This window comes from Aythya fuligula, chromosome 1, assembly GCF_009819795.1.
Source record: "Aythya fuligula isolate bAytFul2 chromosome 1, bAytFul2.pri, whole genome shotgun sequence".
Classification (NCBI taxonomy): domain Eukaryota; kingdom Metazoa; phylum Chordata; class Aves; order Anseriformes; family Anatidae; genus Aythya; species Aythya fuligula.
Window position 1 is genome coordinate 132,473,037 of NC_045559.1, and position 19,168 is coordinate 132,492,204.

Here is a 19,168-nt window from a genome sequence, read left to right on the forward strand (position 1 = left end):
GTAAAATTTTCCTGATTTCATTTAGAAGAGCTAGAGGTTACAATTTCCATTCTAGATTTCACAGCTTATTTTTTTCCTTGTCCAACATTAGACATAGCAAGAAAACACTGTTATTTAGGCAAGGAAAGCCTATTTAAGATATCATTAGCATCCTCAAAATCTGTCATCACTATAATAAAATGTCATATCTTGCTTCTGTTGTATTCTTGCTTTATTTTTATTGAAAAGTTCCTTGGTTCTTATAGACTGACTTTTAAAAGTTATTTTTAATTCGGTTTCAAAATATGCATTGATTTTAAACGATATATTTCTTTCCTTCTCTTGAACATCTCACAGAATCACAGAATGGCTGAGGCTGGAAGGGATGTCTGAAGGTCATCTGATTCAACACTCCACTTAGACTGGATCACCTAGAGCTGGTTGCGCAGGACCACATCCAGGTGGCTTCTGAGTATCTCTGAGAACATGCAAAACTTCTCTCTGCAACCTCTTCCAGCTCCATCACCCACACACTGAAACTGTTTTCTGATGTTCAGTGGGAACCTCCTGTATTCCAGTGCCCGTTGCCTCCTGTCCTGTCACTGGGCATCACTGAAAAGAGTGGCTCCATATACCTTGCACTCTCCCTTCAGGTATTTAAAGACATTGATGAGATCCCCCCTGAGCCTCCTCTTCTACAAGCTGAACAGTCCCAGCTCCCTCACTCTTACCTCACAGGAGAGTTGCACCACTCCTGTAATCATCTTTGTGGCCCTTTGCTGGACTTTCTCCAGTAGCTCTATCTCTCTCTTGTATTGGGGAGCTATGGAATTACTCTATAGAGATATTTCAAAACCATTTTGAAATAAGAGTAAGATACATTGGGATTTATTCATACTCTTTTTCTTCAAATTAACTAACATCAGATGGTAACATTTTCTTGATATAACTTGATCCTAATACACAACAAAAGGCCATGGCAGAGAGGCGGTTACGTTTTTCCAGCTTGCAGGGCATTCTCATAATAAAGATACCCAGTGTTAGCCAGACTACAACTTCTGGGATGTTTTTACACTTGAACCATTCAGCTGTGATTGTTCCACAAAGGGTTAAGAGCTGGTTAGTAGTCTTACTACCGTTAACAAAATAATAAACGACCTTTTCCAAAAATGGTGTTGAATTAGTGTGTCTTCGCACAGCTTGTATGCAAGTCTACAGGGGGCTCCAAAACTCTTTGCAGTGATCTGTTTTGGATTAAATTAGTGTAATGCAATTTACAGCAGAAAATAATTTCTGAAAATATCAATTTCTCTTCCTATACTTAATCAGGAACGAAGGAATGAAGGAAGGGAGGAAGGAAGAAAAGGATAATATTCAATTCATTCATTCATCATTTCTTTTTCCATTTTAGACTGCAAGATTATTTCATCTGCTCTCATATGAATTATAATTAATAGCATTAATAAGGTGCTTAGCCTACATTAAAACAAAATTAATGTTATTAGCCAGAGAATAACTCTCTAGGCATGTCACATGCAGTGACATTATAACTGTGAATGCTTTAAACATTGCATTCTGTTAAACACATATCAGTATGCAAAAGCAGTAGAAATATGTAGTCTCAAAGCTTATTCAGATGCTTTTGTGTTTAGTATTTTTGACATGGACTGTAATTATACCCTTCAATACTGGTTTAACTAGTCAAAACCATGAAACATTCAATGGAGTATTTTATTCATTTTTTATTTTTTTTTTCTCCTTCTAGCATGGAGATTAATTGGTGTCCAATTAGATAATTTATTTTAAATAAATAAACAAATAAAAAGGGAGAATTGTCTTTTATTTAGGATTCTCAGTCCAAGTGGACTACTCTGTCTTCCTTTTAGAAAAGATGTTGCTTTTCCTCTCCTAAATGGCAGCTAAAGCCTTCTTTTGGATTCTAGTTGATCTCTCAAATCAGGGACACTGTTTAATGGTGGCTACTTAATTTCATGGTCCAATTTAATATAACTTTTTCTTCACTGGTATCTGACAATCATAACTTTTGCTCTGTTGTTCTCTCTCTCTCTTTTTTTTTTTTGTTCATTTTAGTCATCCTCAAAGGATTGATATTTGCCACTCAACAGATCATATATTGGAAGTTTCTTTTAGAATTGAATTGAGGTTGGTGTTTTTTTTTGCTTTTTTTTTTTTTTTTTTTTTTTTTTCCCTGGGAAGTGCAAATATTTTTGACATTATACTATAGTGCAGTTTTCCATACATTCATTTTCTTCTTATTATGATTTGTTGCCTTTAATGCAAGGATTTTATAACATATTGTTATATCTGGGATATTTTTTTCCTGTTCCTTTTGCAAATGACATTTCTCTATACATAAATATTTCTGTTCATTTCTGTTCAACAGATGATAAAATCTTTCTTTGTAGAAAGCTTATAGTTTTTACTTCTTCAGCTTTTCCAGGTGATTTTGTTTGACTTTCCTAGTAACATTTTAAGAGGCACTCCAAGAAAACACTGGTTACTGGCATCAGTAGTACAGTGAATAAATCTACTTTGTCTGACATGGTTGATTCATTAAGACTGGAATTTTCAGTGGAGGTTAATGGAAATAAGTGCTCCCTTCAAATGAAAAAAAAAAGAAAAGGCTATATTATTCCTTCAGTCTGCTTTGGAAATGTCAGACATAACTGTCTTGCATCATTTTAATAATGGAGGAGAAAGTAACAGAGAAACTAAACACATTTTCTCCCTCCTGGAGCCAATATGCAATCTGTCAACAGAGGAGTCTTACAAGACATAAGCCACACCAAGTAACGAGACCCTCAGCTGAGACAAAATTTTTTATTTGTACACTAGTTTATGACAGCTGAGGGTCTGTTTCCTGATTAAACTAGCCCCACTGGCCCTGATGCTCCTGTAATGAATTATAAAGGACAACACTTAAAGAAACTCATGTTTCTCCTCTATTGAGCATGTTCAAAATTCTTACGCTATTGCTACTAGATTTTTATCTCTGATTTATCCCATGCTTTTTTTAATACGTTGGTGTCCTGGTGTTTGACATTTTGTTTGACACATCTCCTAAAAGCCTGTGGTCATTCTGGAACAGAGAAGTGACTTGCAATCTGTTACTACCTCTGCATCATTAGATATTCTCAAAGAGCAGCATGGCGGCTGCCTTGGTTTCCAACTTGTTTAAACCCCAGAGCTACTTTCCTGAAGGAGGCAGCAAAACCCAATGACAGCAGTAAATAATCAATTAATCTGGAGCACTCTTACTACCTTGGAAAAGAAAAAGAAATAGAAAAAATAAACATAGACAGTGAAAAGATAATGCTTGCTGGTTTACCCCAGTGCAGGTGCAAACAGAAATGCCAGGACACTTGCATACATTTATCCAGCGCAAGCACTGGACTTACTAAATGCTGGTGGCCACTGAAAGAAGTGATAAAGATTCAGTGTGTAATACAACTTGAATTAAATCTACTTCCTCTATACAAAATCAGACATAGAAAAGATTTTTTTTTTCTACTCAGTCCCCCACATTGAAAGCTCTTCCTTTTATGTGTGTCACAGTTTTTCACAAGGCTTTTCCCCATTTGTTCATTTTTCCAAACACTGCACTAAATACATTACAAATCACCAAATGTACCGTGCTGTCTTTTGTCTCCTGTAAATGAGAACTCTTGTTCTGCAGCTGGAACTCTTAATGCAAAGAAATATACACAAGGTTTTACCACAGATGCTTGCATAGTTTAAAAATATGTATGTGTCAACGCTGAATTTCTGAAGATAGCCACTTTGCATTGGGTTGTACTAAGAACAGAATGAACTTGGGCTATGTGGGAAGGAGGAATGTAAGCTGCTCTTTGGCTCCCAGTACTGCTTTTTGCCAAAACAATTATTTTAAAATATGAAGTGTTAGTTGTTTTCACAACTGGAAAACAACTTGCTCTCTATAAGTACATTAAAGAAGGCTATAGTGAGGTGGGGGTTGGTCTATTCTCCCATGTGCCTGGAGACAGGATGAGGGGGAATGGGCTAAAGTTGCACCAGGGGTGTTTTAGGTTGGATATTAGGAAGAACTTCTTTACCAAGAGGGTTGTTAGGCATTGGAATGGGCTGCCCAGGGAAGTGGTGGAGTCACCACCCCTGGAGGTCTTTAAAAGACGTTTAGATGTTGAACTTTGTGATATGGTTTAGTGGAGGACTTGTTAAGTGTTAGGTCTGGACTCGAGGCTGGACTCGATGATCTTGTGGTCTCTTCCAACCTAGACAATTCTGTGATTCTGTGATTCATTTTGATATGTCTAAAGATAACGGAAGCCTGCTGAAAGATGTAACGATTGACTGCTCCCAAGTCTCAAAGAGAACATTATTTTTACTGTTCTCCATGAAGATAAGTGAACCTCACCTGAGTGATTTCACAGATTGAGAGAACTTGCCAAAAATAATGAGCTTTTGTTAATAGTTAAATATAGTAGTTAAATAGTTAAATAGTCAAATAGTTGTTAATAGTGAATATTGCAGTCATTTAATTTGAGAATATTTTGTTATTAGTATTCAGTGTGTAATACAACTTGAATTAAATCTACTTTCTCTATACAAAATCAGACATACAAATTTTTTTTTTCTACTCAGTCCCCCACACTGAAAGCCCTTCCTTTTATGCATCACAGGAGGACTGCAGAGGCCAGCAGTCCCCCAGAAGCTCATGGGTTGGACTCAACTCACTCTACTTTAAATGTCCACAGTTAAGGTGTGTATACATATATATCTCTTATGTGCATAAGGACTACCTTTATTGTCAAAAAAAAGAGTAGGCATTTTTAGGACACTTTTGATCACATAGTAGATACCACAAGAGGTCAGATTATTGTGATTCCTAAATGACTGTTTCTTTCCCCCAAGTATAAGGGACAAGTATGTCACATATGTTACAGACATCCAAATTGCAAAAGTCTGTGTTTGGTGGACATGAATGAATTATCTTCATTAATGTTAGAAGCACATGCAACATACCTACACTCCAGTCCATTTCCTCCACTGCATCTCCATATAAACCATGCTTGCTTTTTCCTCTAAACATGTCTGAAGCATATAGAGCTGTATGGACATGAAGATAAGACAGGACAAGAAGAAATGGCACATCAGTGTTCCTGAAGAAAAACAAAACAATGATAAAAGCAAATAACAAAAATATTTCTAGTGTATTTTATAATAAAAATTTCTAAGCAGAAACTTTTCAGCCCTAGAGCTCAAAAGAGGAAAAGGAATAAAACATAGGATAAAATAACTAATCATACGGTAATCTTGATTACACACATGCACATGCACGCACACACACACACAAAATGTGTGTGCACGCTCTTAAGTGCACACTGAACTGAAAGCAAAAATAAACAGTAAAATTTAACCAATTAGTTTGCTATATATGTTGAAAGAGGACTTACTTAAAGCCAGGAACCTAGCAGGTTCTGGCTACAAGCATCTCTATTCATTTTAGAAGTACATATTTAAAAGCCCTAACACAATTGCTATTCAAAAACATATACCTATATGTGTGAAATATAATTACTTCCCTCACAAGGTCATAAGAAAGGTGATCAACTAATTATGAGGACCATATTATTGGTCCCTATTATGAGGACCAGGGCTAAGCACACCATAGTATTACTGACTGTGCCAAACCAAGTATATTAGCACTTAGTCTCCTTTTCTCTCTTAGTCCTCACACTAAGATTTATGACAAAATCTTCTTTTGTCATTTACTGTGGTGTTTGCATGCATACAATTGGCACATAACACTACAAGTATGTCACATTTGTATATGCTTTATCAAGGCATAAATAATCTTAAAATGCACACTAATATAAAGAAATATTTTCCTCTCACAGTAATGAATGGTCTGCATTGTTTTCAGCCTACTTCTTGAACTGAGACAAAAAAAACAAGTGCAATAAATAGACTCTCTGTAAATTTTGCTGTTCATGTGATCTGTCAACATGATATTTATGATCAGTTCCAGCAGGCTGTGAAAGCAAAGCTCAAATAAGAACATTTCCTTATGCATTATTTATAGAACTTTACTTAAAAGTGTGCAGTACTAGCCGAATTTACTGCTATATGCTCTAACGGCATTTGTAGTACATCACACATACTGTAAATTTCAGTTGAATGACAAGAGCACTATCCAGAAAACTTGTCTGGATCTCACCTTAAGGCAAACAGCTAATTACGGAGTACTTTTGATTTTATTGACCATATTTTCCCTTGCCACCTTTGTGGTGGATAATACATGTTATTCATGTCAACATCAAAGAGAAACTATATATTTCCTCATGCAGTTGATTCATACAGCTTTTAAACGAATGGAAGAACAATACAGATATGCACGTGCAAACTGTTTCTTTAAAGTAAAAAAAAATAAAAAATAAAATCAAACTTATAGCCATCAAGAACCTGAAAACAGTTTTTTAATAAAAGAGATTGACATGACATCAATATTTGACTCCCAAGAAAAATTAAGTAGGATTAATATTGTACATTTATGATCCATTTTTCCTCACATTGGTTGGATATATTTTTGTGCAAGTTGCATGGTTAAAACTTTGTTGTTTTTTTTTTTTTTTTACTGGCACAGTGAGGCAGCAGTGAACAAAACAGGAAAATTTTATCCCGATTACTCACTTGATAGCTGTATTTCTGACTTGAATTTTTTTATTTTCCGTAAAAAGTTTTTACTTCTCAAAAATAAAAAAGACCAAGCAATCACAGAATAAATAGAATATTTTTCATGTGAAAAATAGGGGAAAAAAAAAGAATATTTGAATTCCCTTCATATACTTGTCCATATATCCTGTATTTTCATACAGGATACACGTATATGTCCATATACCTGTATTGGTAAACATGAACAACTATAAAGCACAGATTCATAAAAATAAAGAAAAGCAAATATTTTTCATAAAAGATTAACAAGAGATTGTATTTGTTGCTACTTGATATACATGGAAACCTTTCACCACTGTAGCAACAAATAATACAGGAGAATTCTGAGTCAATTAAAAAGACTAAAAATGTCAGCATTTCAAGTCAAAAAGATGTATACTTATAAATTTAATATTTAATGTATATATAAATATAACAGTGACCTTTTATTAAAGAACATTTCTGCAAGGCAGCTAATTTATTTTTTTACAACCATGCATTTGTTACTGCATGAGATTATCTTCAGCTTTCTCCTTAAACACAGTTCACTGAATTGAGAGTAATGCATAATCCTAGGGTAAAATACCATAAAAATATACTTTGTACTCATAATAGTACATGCACAATTCACTTTTCATGGAAACTGTCTTGTTCTAATGTCACAGAGATAATGCATACTTCATATCGGTATTGCTAAAGGAGAGTATCAAATGCTATTTTCAAGAGATAATTTTTATTATTATTATTATTTTTATGGAACTCATACAAAGATCAAAGTTTCATAAAGAGGTATCTAATCAATGATTGATATAGAAAGACACTAAATCATTCTCTTCTTTGCAACTCAAATTGATAAGTTTTGATTGACAGCTTGCTGCCAGGTGGAGAAGTCTTACCTATTAATATCCTATAAAAGATCACAGGCAGTTATTTATCTCCTGCCAGAACTCCTTGAGAAGAATTATAACAGACTACTTTTACAGTGACCTTGAAAACGGAATGACAATATCAGCTCGTCGGTAGGAGAGAAATTTGACATTAACAGCTTCTCTCTCCTGAACCACTTCAGTAAACAGCTCTTTCAAAAATGTATTGCCACTATCTTTTACACACTTCAAACACAGGGAACTTCAGTTTCAAAAGATCTCAGGCTCACTTACCCAAACCTACCAAGCAATTTTTATCATAACGTAAATCACGCAGTCTTTTCAATTTACTGAGTAGCCAGAAAGATTACATGCATCTGATATATGACATTCTTTAATGTATACTTAACTGATCTTGACTCCTCTGCATTGTATAGTACTAGATTCTTCTTATTTAGGGTGAGGAGATTTTACATGACTCAAAGATTTAGTTCAGGCTTGAGCTGTAAAAAAACAGCTTTCAAGTGGATGAAAGAACAAATAACATCTAATCAGAAGTCTCCCTTCACATACAAGTTCTTAACTTTTTCCTGCTATTTTGCTCTAAGTATTTGCTTCACTGAAAATGTCTTGGGTAAAGGAAAAACTCCTTTGGAAATTCCTTCTGTTTGATTTCCTGAGCGCTAATATCCATCCAAGACCACTGCAGCAGAGCAGCAGGTGAAGGTCAGGATTGCTGGCCTGTGGTTGTCAAATCACAGGGATATTTCCAGTATGACTCAATACTGTAAACTATGTGGGAACATGACAGTGCTCCATTCTAATTGTTCACAGTAAATTCTACATTAACCTTTAATATGATGGACAAGTACGATCTTTCTGAACAACATTTTTTTTGCTAATGTGAAATCATCCTCAAATTTCATCACAAAGTATACACATTTTAACCCAGTAGACTACTACATACCTTATACCTGTGTACCAGTGAAGGTACAATGATTCGCAGCAGCTATGAAAGCAAACTACTTGGCTTTTCCCGAACAAGGCAAACGCTGTAGTTTGTAAAAATTTGGTTGATTTCAGAACTCTAAATTTAGTACAACCTGCCAACTGCCTAATCTTAACATCTAGTGATGCATAGAAAAACTCTAAAAGACAGTCCACTAGAGTAGATGAAAATAAATCTACATAAGTTTTGTAACAGTGTTTCAAGCACTGAGACAGAATAGCTAAGAAGTAAATAAAAAAAATATTAACTGGCATCACAAACTTTTGAATATTATGGCTATGCAATCTATGATAGGAAAAAAGTAAATCTGCATGAAAATTGATCAATAATATCTTCACCATAGTTTTCAATTATAAACTTATAATGTAAATGTTTTTTTCCAGAACTTAGACTTCATTAGGATTTTAAATTATTGCACTTACTAATTGCGATCAACTATCTGAATTTGTTAGAGATTCTGTAACATAATGTGGTATTTTTGTCTTGCTAGTATCTACGATGTTAAAAACAGGTTTCTGGCATTTTCTGATTTGTATTGTTGGTGCAACCAGTCATCTATTAAAGGGCATGTTGAAGAGACATGAGTGACAACCACATCGAACTTAAAATTAAATAATTAGCAGCCATTTGACTTTCAGATATATTGCAATGTCTAGAGAGTATTCAGATAGGTTTAAAATATGTACACACACTTGCTCATGGGAAATAGTAATTGGAGTTAACATACAGTGAGCTGACCTGCCCATTTACAATTAGGGTGAGCAACTAAATTTGTGTTTGTTTTCTCTAGAGCCAACACATGTAATTGCGTATGTTCTTCTTCAGTATCATTTTGAGCATTTGCTATCTTTCAATCTACCTAGGAGCAAAAGAAAATAGTAATACACATATACTAGACTAAGGAAGAACAAATACAGTATCAGCTTTCCAAAAAACAGACCAAAGAAAAGTAAGTATAACAGTGCATATACTGTAAAAAAATTCTAGGAAGGATTGAAAAATATCAATATCATATGTATGTTAAGAAATCATATAGCCAGCAATATGATGGAAATAACTAGCAAGGAGAACAATGTCAGTCAGGAAATCCATTGCCTGAGCTCTGAAGAACTTGCAAAGGTTATATAGATAATAGCTATAATAAACTTACATGGATAAAATATATGTTTTATGCTGTATGCTGCATTTGTTATACGCATAACTACATATATATATAAATTATAGAAAGGCTACAGAGAAGTACAAGTGCTGCTGACAAGGGGAACTTCATCATAAGATAAATAACCAATTAAAACATGCATAATAGTTTATGAGTTTTAGTTAGATAATGTATTAAGAACCAGAAAAAGTAGATGACTCAATTCTTCAAATTCACGATTCTTTAAACTATAATATACTTGTGCGCATAGGTTACTGCTGTACAGGACTTAAATTGCTACTTACCATATTACTGAAACAAAAGAAGCCTGTATGACAAATCAAGTGCTGATCTGAATGAGTGGCTAAAAGAGGTTTGCTCACAGAAAGAAGTGGAACTGCAAGAATAATGTGGAGCAACCATAGCATGGTGGTCCTTTGCTTTTCTGTCTGTCTGCTGTTACAACCTAATTGCTTCTTGATTGCCATTCCCATACAAATAGCCAAAGTCAGAAGATTAGTCACAAAAGCAATGGTCTGCTGGCACACTGGAGTTGATAGGTATAAACTGTCAGAACTAGCATGTCAAAGCAAATATTGATTTTGTTGCTCACACTATTACATGGGGCAGATCAGTTCACTGATATATTAATCTAATTACTATATTACACTGGTATATTAATCTAATTACTCTTTTCCTGAGGAGCAAGTTTTATGGCCATATACTTTGCATGTGAAGTCACTACAGGGCACAGTTAAGATTGCTTGGATGCCCAAATTGCTTCTCAATACCTTAATATGTTTGGATATTTTTAAATTTAACACGGACTCTAAATTGCCTGGGTTATAATTCTCAATATAATTGCAACTTTCCTGTAATGAAGTTTATTGCATATTACCAATATATGCTATTAACCTTAACTTCAATTTTACATAAATGTTGTCTGGAAAGTACTCTGAGAACTGGGGCCAAGAGCCCAGATAATGTAAAACCTCAACCTCCAGCTCAGTCAACAGAGCTATGCTGACTCAGATTGTATGTTGTTTTGCCAGCTCTAAACACTAAGTTACACAATAGCACCGTATGCATTATGAAAATTAATAAAATTAATAGTTACTTTTATTAGAGTTATTATTTTTATTAGAGTTATTACCAGTGCAATAGTATTCTAGCATTCATTCCCAATCTTGAACTCACCTGTTTTAGGGCTATCATTTTATTTACATTACACTGAAATCATTGAACAACTCAGAGATGTCCAAAACATTATGAATCACTATAGAAACATTATACTCTTATAAAGAAAGGAAGAATTTGCCAACACATGGTTAACGTCTTCAAAAGACATTTTAAATCATCAAATGATTGGTCATTAAGCAAATATCTTCTCAAATATTTCCAAAAGGGTGTGTGCATGTGCTTGTGTGCTTTTGTAGTGAACAAAGTATTTAACTGTTAAGTTAGTTAGAATGTAGATGAGAAGGTGTTTTTATCACCATTGACAAGAGGAAATAATTATGCGTTAGTTTAGTTATAAATACTCATGATAATGTTGATTGTTGGGAAGACTTACTTAAAGAAATTTTATTTAAAAAACATTTTATTTTGTTATCATGAGTAGAGATGGCCAAACCAAATATTTATAATGAGAGAAATGAATGAAAAATTGCAGTAAGAGATCAAGATTTCAGATAAGCATTTTTTCTCGCTAACAGTCGTGACGACTACTGCATGCAGTCATTAAATCTAGAAAAAATAGCCCCTGATTAATTGGTATAAATTTTAATTCAGCAATAATACTATGTGAATGTATTCAAAGTTACTACTAGGTATGTAGTTTTCATCATTTAATGCGTGCACTAAATCAAGGATGAAGAGCAGCTTCTCATTCCAGAAAACTCATAAATTACAACTCCGCATTGCGCTTCCATATAATGAAGTCACACTGCAAAATACTTTTCATATTCTTGTTTATATGAAATTCCAAAGAATTAAAGTCCTTAAAAATGTTAAAAATGTAATGGGTATTTTAAAATATTTTTTTTTCTGAAACATAAACATTAATAGTTTTTAATTTTTATAGAGAAAATAATGACATACCTAACAATAAAACTACAGAGATGGAGACAAAGCAGGAAGTGATTACGTTTTTACCCCATGCATACATACTATTATTGGGAAACAGTCACTTTCACTAAAAAAGATTAACTTCAGTCATCGTTTAAAGAAAAAAGTGATAATATATCATGGCATATTTCTCTTGCACAACACTTCACATAATCTACTTTTTAAGAAGCGCTGTCATTGCAAAATGCCAGCATTAACTCATAACACAGTTAGAAACCTACCTTCCTATAAACTGTACAGCTTCTGTTGTCAATCTCTGAGTAAGATTCTCATAGGATAGTGGCTGCTGGATAATCTGATGGTCCCTCATTAAGAAGCAGTTCAAGTGTCGAAAATGATAAAAGAAAAAAATCAAAACCGCAAGTGAAATAGCTGTTAATAACAGGCAGTAGCCCAGTGCTTGGAAAGGTACTTTGAGGAGGCCAACATAATGCATTACTGCCAAAGAGACCAGGGTGACTCCAAGGATTTGGACTGGGATGACAAGGTATTTCTGAATCCCTTTTAAAAATACGCTGCCTTGGCCAGGTTTGCAGTCTCTAAGATTGGTCACGGTGAGCCCATAAAAGTAATCAAATCCATGACTGAGGGGGTGGTGACAGAAGTCATTATTGCTTTCACAGTTCATCCCAAGATGCCATTTTCCTATAAAGAGAGGAGGACAGGGAGCATTTCTGTAGTTAAATCATCAAACTTACAATGTGCGCTACTCCAAATATGAAACTGTCACTATCTGACTGATACCCTCACCTCCCCAGCCCCAGCATTTATTGTGTGGATCCCTATTTTTTTTATATAACCTTTCTTAATACCTTCATCAAAGACTTTGTTTCATGTCTGCTCTTCTTTTTAGTTAGAAATAGTTTGGCAGATCTCCTGATGGAGACCATTAAATTCTGAGTGGGCTAGCAGGTCACTGAAGAGCAACAGAGCTCTAACACAGCTTTGAAAATGAAGCCTTTGTGCATGTGTAGTTAAGTAGTCATAAGAAAATAGTGTTTTGTAGTGGCTGCTGCTTTCTGAGGAAGAACCAATGTGGAGCTATGAAATATCTTTTCTGAAATTTATCTGGCAAGTCATTCACTTAAAAAAAAAAAAAAAAAAGTAACATAGGAAATAAAACAAGAATAATGAAATTACCAAGACATTTACTATTTAAATGATTGCAAAGTCTCTGAAATTGCATTCTCCCTCACCCCTCACTATATATATATATGCACACTTTCATATATGAAAAAAGTAGTAAGGAGTAAATTGCCAGCAAATACTGCCTCTCACAGCAGTTTGTCTCATTAGGAAATTATTCTAATTCTGCAGTAATGCTGGACACTGACACAAGGAAATAGTGAGTTTGATTCTCATTATAGTGGCATAATCTGTGTTCATGCTGATTAAAATAAGTATTTAGATAATTCATTCTGTGACTCAAGTACAACCCCTTACCATATGCTTATGCATTGATTAGCACAATGGACCTAACTGTTTGGTAGCTGTTATTTAAATTGCAATGCAAAACAGGGAAAAATCAGATTTGGTTATGCTTCTAAATATACCTTATGGTTAAAGCAATGCTCTTTGGTATCAGCAATGAAATGTGTTGAATATTTGACAAAACTTTCAGTGTCACTTTCGATAAAACAGATAATTTATATTGCTGGGCCAAATTTTATCTATTCTTTCTAATTTAAATAACTAAATATGTCCAGTGTTAAGTCAGGGTATGTGATACTAGAAGAATTAAAAAACCCAAACCCAGTAAGCCTTCAACCCTACTTCTAGATATGCTTAGTAGAAAATACGTGAAAGAAATAAAGCACATACAGAAATCTCCCTTTTCCCTTAACCATCCCAGCAAAAACTCTTATGCATTTATAAGAAAAGAGTTTTGATGCAGGCAGTTCTGGGCATCTCCTGGGCCTAAAGAGCAGCACTTCTACCTTTGACAGTGACAAATGAAGGGTCTGCAGTATCAAAGAGGGTGAAGATGAAGGTTAGTTCTGATTTTTTGAATCAGTATACAACGCATGGGCTCAGTAATCATTATTTCTCTTTCACAAATGGCAAAACTAAGGTATGACACGGGAATGACATTTGCTGAAGTTCACTCATCGTCATAAATTTACCTTACTGTCTTTATGAAATAATTGTAAAGCCAGATGTCTAGTGAGTTCAGCATCTAACTATTCTCACAAGGTTGAATGAACGAAATAAATACAGTGGCTTGCAACCATGAATGTACAGAAAGTCTTAAAGATTTTAATTTTTAATTTCCTGCCTTTACTTGTCAAATTCAAAGCACCTATACGTAGAGAAAAAAAAAAAAAAAGAGAAACTTAAACAAATAAAATACATTTTCGAGGTCATTTAGTATGATACAAACAATCTTATTTAAACTGGAGCTCAATAAAACTAGACACTACAAGCAAGGACAGAAGAATCTTGCAACAACACTTTAAAGACGGGACAATATAGGACTTATTTTTACCAAAATGTTTTTAGCAAGCACAACAAATTCTTCAATATCAAGATGAACTTATTTTTCAGAAAAGATTTGCTCAGAAGCAACTTACGATAAACAAAGGAGAGAGCAGGCTAGCTGGGCCTGGAATGGAAGCACATGTTCAAATTATACTAGCAATTGTGACTGAAGGACACAATTGCCATTTTTAAAAGGCTGATGAGGTAGAGTGTTTTGATACATCATGCACTACTCTGAAAAAGCAAGTGATGATTGGGTCCACAATACATTTGTTTTGCTTCTTTAACTTCATTTATCATCATCTTTGCCATCCGTGTTAGGATGTTTGTTGCTCTCACATCTCTCCTGAAGTCAAGCTGCATAGTTTGGATGTTTCAGACAAGCATTAGACAAATTTCAACAGATTCCACCAAGCTTCTGAGATAAATTTATTCTTCTAATTGTACATTATGAGTACCTTACTTGTTTGAGACCTATGCTTTTTTCACTCACCTTCTGTCACTATTAACATATCTGCAGAGCACAGGCAATGCAATGAAAGACAAATAGACATAAGAAGGAAGTCCTTTTCAGCTAAGAAACCTCATCTGGAACTCAGTTATTCAGAATCCAAAATGCTGGGCAGGCTGCAGTAATCCATGTTTTCCCTCTACTTTTCCCTCAGACAGTTGAAAAGAGCAGTCTGAAGACTGAGTCGTATATGCTGATAATCTTTCTTTTTGTACAGTTTTGTGCTCTTCATATAAATGAGAAGATACAAGATGCAAACAAAAATATTTTATGTGCTCAAATAAATGTATTTAAATTAAATACATAGTAGGAGTGATAATATAAAGTATTCACATATACAATATTATTGTAAGATTTTAAGCTGCTCTATTAAAAACAAAACAGCTCAATTAATTCTACTGAATAGATTCAGACAGTTTTATATTTCTCACTACTGTGATAGTATGTCCAAATATTATAACATCTCATTCTGGAGGAAAGGTACAAAACCCAATTTATCAATTAAGTGTTTTAACTTTGAAAATATAGGTGGCTTTTAAATTTCTTTGGATGCTAGACAACACATTGAATAACAATTGTAATTATGTATAGCTGTAGATAAAACAGTATCAATGTATTTATAGCAGTAGTTAAAACAATACCCATCTATTTTCAGTGCAATTTTTGGATTATGAGTAGCTATTTCCCACTAAACATAATAATTTCTTGTTACTATTTAGGATCCTTAACTGGTGAGACAGTAGAAATTCAATGTATCTGCACTTTTTGAGAAAACTTGGTTTTGTTGCAGATCTTCTGAATTTGTCTGCTCCTGCCAGATCTATTGGATGTCACCTTCTGTGTGTCATGGGGGAAAAGCAATGAGGTAAAAAAGTGTATACATAAAATAGATTTATAGCTAAAATGTATTTAGGGATGTATCAAGCAAGGGGAAACATATTCAGAGCAGGAAAAAAAAAATAAAAATAGAAAGGAAAATGCCTTTAGAGAGGGAAAAAATGTCCTTAGAGAGTAGACAGGAGAGAAACTTGGTGAAAAAAAAAAGAAGTGATGGCACAGGTCTGAGGAATAGAAAGGCTTCAAATTATCCTTATGTCAATCCATCACTAAAGCAGGATTTGACAATTAATTGTTTGGGAACTGCTGAGTTAGACTGAACAAAGCAAAGACTCCCTGACCTAGAATAAAACGATGTGATAAGAATGCCAGCAGAGACAGAAAATGGGCTGGTTGGGAATCAGAGTCTGCCTATCTAGTCTTCAAATCTACATATCTTTTCTTTTTGTCATTTACATGTGCTTATCCTTAATTTTAATACTCTTCTTGATTTTTTGGAAGTGTTCATTATACTCTAAGGGTATGGTAATATTACATCTTATGGTTTCATAGCTATCATTCAGGCTACTTGAAGACCTGTTCGTTAAACATCATGGAGATAACTTCTGGAGGTCTAAGTGGCAAGCTGTCATATTGCAGTGACAGTAGTTAAAAAAAGAACATTAACTAGGTCAGCACCCCCAAATGTGTATTACATGTGCATAAGCATTACAGTGCTTATTACAACTGTAAAAATATGTTTTGTTTTGTTTTTTTGTCAGTCTTCTTTAATTGAATATGGATCAATAAGAGTTAACTCCATCATGAACATGACAAAATATATATTTTTTTTCTACTGTAGTTCAAATATACATGCAGTAATTATATTTCTGTCAAGGTATTCTGTTTTTCTGTTTTGAATCTGTTGAATGAAAAAAATGCTGTGTATTTATGCAATCTTACCTATTAGAGCTGTTGCATAACCTCTTTGCTTCAGGAGTTTTGAAAATGTTATTTCTTCAGAAGGAAGTCCACCAGAAGAAGCAGAAAATAAGAAGACACCAACTCGTGAAAAGGCAGCCATTCCTAAATATAATGAAAATGAATGAGACAGATGATAGAGTGAAAGTTTTAATTCGTTCTTTCTGCATGCACATTTTTGCTTTAAGTGGTATCACTTAAATGACATATTACTAGCAGTCACTGTGAAATGCAAGTGGGAGATACTATCATCTATTTAGTGAGTAAAGTCTTTCCTGTATTTTCACCAGAAATTGAGAAGTAGAGAAAAAGAAAATACTCTGGGTGTAACTGTGGGGGCAGCCATTGCATAAAGAGCTGCAAGCCTTTCTGTAGGTATTCTAAAGTATAAAATAACTGGAAGAAGTTGAGCTAGCATAACTTATTTTTCTTGTACACAGGAAAGGATTGGAGCTGAGGACTAAGCGAGAGTACTCCCAAATTCGACTCCCAAAACTCCCACTTCCCTCATATGTGTTTTTCTACATGATCTTAAGTTTATTTGAGAGAAGTCAGTTGAAGGAGGGCAGTTTTACAGCTAGGCACATAAATACCATGAGGTCAGAAAAGAGGAAGGGAGTCTGATTCTGGACTCAGCTAGGACACTCAGCTTTCAGCTTTCAGTGTTCCACAAACCAGTGCACAAACACACATGATTAGTCAATACAGTCCTGAGTGCATTAAAGCAGCATCAGGCATCAGCTAGTACAACATCTAAATAAAGCACAGTAATTTCTATACACGGAGAGTCTGAGAAACAGAAACCTGAGCTTATAGGCTATTCTCAGGATGAGGAACTTGAGAATTCAGGTTCATGAAAATTAGATCACTGGGATTCCAGATGAGAGCTGGCTCAGAGTACAGACAGACAGAACACACAGTATCTATGCAAATCTGTGCAGATGTATCTTCAGGAAGTCTGAATTATGCAACTTGGATGATTACAGTGCCAAAGTTACATGATTGATGTAGACAACCAGAATCTTCCCTCAGGTATCCATTGTGGTTAGAAGAAAAAAAGACTTGTTAGACTAGTTTATTAAAGAGATCTCAACCTACCTTTCAAATGCTGACTACATTTTTTTTTTCATCCCAGCCAGCAAAGTCAGTTTTATTGATCAACGGTTCAGGCAGCTTTAGTAAGCTATACATATCTATACTTCATTTCAAGGTGTACTTTTATCTTTCATAACTGTAATCAATATAATTCCTTTAAGTTACAAGAAGCAAAGCACTGAACCATTTTTATTTCTTTTTCACCATTACTTTTCTCTGAGCTTGCATCTCATGAAATACCACATTTTGGAATATTTTTCTGTAGTTTTAGGAGTTTTACATTTCTATCTTCCTTTTCCATACTGTGATTCTAGTACCTTCTACAATTATTCTGTACTAGTTCTTCACTGGTGTTTAAAAACAGTCTGTATTTAGCAATTTCATAATTTAAGACAAAGTTCAATTTTCCACATACATGGAAATGATTAGTATGGCTGAGAACAGATCAGTTAAGAGAAAAAATCAGTTCAAATGCTAATTTTTCATAAGTAATAACAAGGATCATAATGGAAAGTGACCTGTGGCTTTACCTATTGTAAATATTAATAGAAACATAGCTGTAAAAGGTATATAAAATTTTCCTTTGCAGCTGAATGTAATGGAAAATTTAGCAAGTTATATTAGCTGGCACTTTTGCAGAAGCTTGTTACTTGATTTGAATGAACATGAACGTATCAAGTAGGCTCCAGAGTCTTGCTTTGCTTTCATTCCCAGAAGCAAGGACAGGATGTTTTATCACTAATGAACAAGTGATCTGATTAATGTATAATGATCCTTGCTAAAAATGATGTTGAGGGAATGTTAAAGTTGCATGGCTAAGCACTGAGGGGCTCAGTCCCTGCACACAAAAATAAACAGACTGGTTCTATATTGTCTCAAATGGGCTTTGGTTTTAAAAGTAATAGAAGTTACATGTATTCATAGGATACTTAACAATGTGTATGGGAAGATATGGAACAAATGGAACAAAAATACTTAGAAAGAAGAGAGATTTATTTTTGCTTTATTCACAGTTTTAAGAGTTTGTGGAATAGTTTAACAAACTGACTTTCTTTTTTCTCTTTTTTTTTTTTTTTCTTCTTCTTCCCATAACCAATTAGTCTAAACCAAAAGGTTTCATACAAATAGAAATATTGCAGCAGGAGAATTTAAACTGGTTTCTTCCCTTGTGTCTTGTTAAAATCATCTCTGTAATATTCAACACTCAGCTGCCACCAACACCCTAGGAGAAGCCTAAACACAACTGAACAGGCAAAGAGCTCACAGTCTTTGGACAGTGGATGAAGTCAATGGAATAGGCTGCTCCTTCCATTGAATAACCACAATCCGATTTTCTCCTCTGTATTAAAAAAAGTCTTCTTGATAAAAAGCTATATTGTCGTGCAAAGTCTTCAGAAGTGAAATGATTTCCCGTTATATAAGATTTCAAATGCTGACCAACTTTGCTGAGCTTGATT

General features: G+C 34.4%; 1 protein-coding gene across 7 annotated transcripts in view; it reads right to left on the reverse strand.

Annotated features, from left to right (window-relative positions):
* STS (steroid sulfatase) overlaps positions 1-19,168 on the reverse strand; it is a 109,872-nt gene that overhangs the window by 63,187 nt on the left and 27,517 nt on the right. For 6 of the 7 annotated variants that reach the window (XM_032183478.1, XM_032183479.1, XM_032183476.1 and 3 more), the window contains 3 exons: positions 16,599-16,721; positions 12,052-12,475; positions 5,002-5,138 (listed from right to left, as the gene is read on the reverse strand). In XM_032183478.1, the coding sequence (XP_032039369.1) occupies positions 5,002-5,138; positions 12,052-12,475; positions 16,599-16,721 (684 nt within the window). The remainder of the gene's footprint in view (positions 1-5,001; positions 5,139-12,051; positions 12,476-16,598; positions 16,722-19,168) is intronic. The other variant, XM_032183484.1, reaches the window with a different exon arrangement.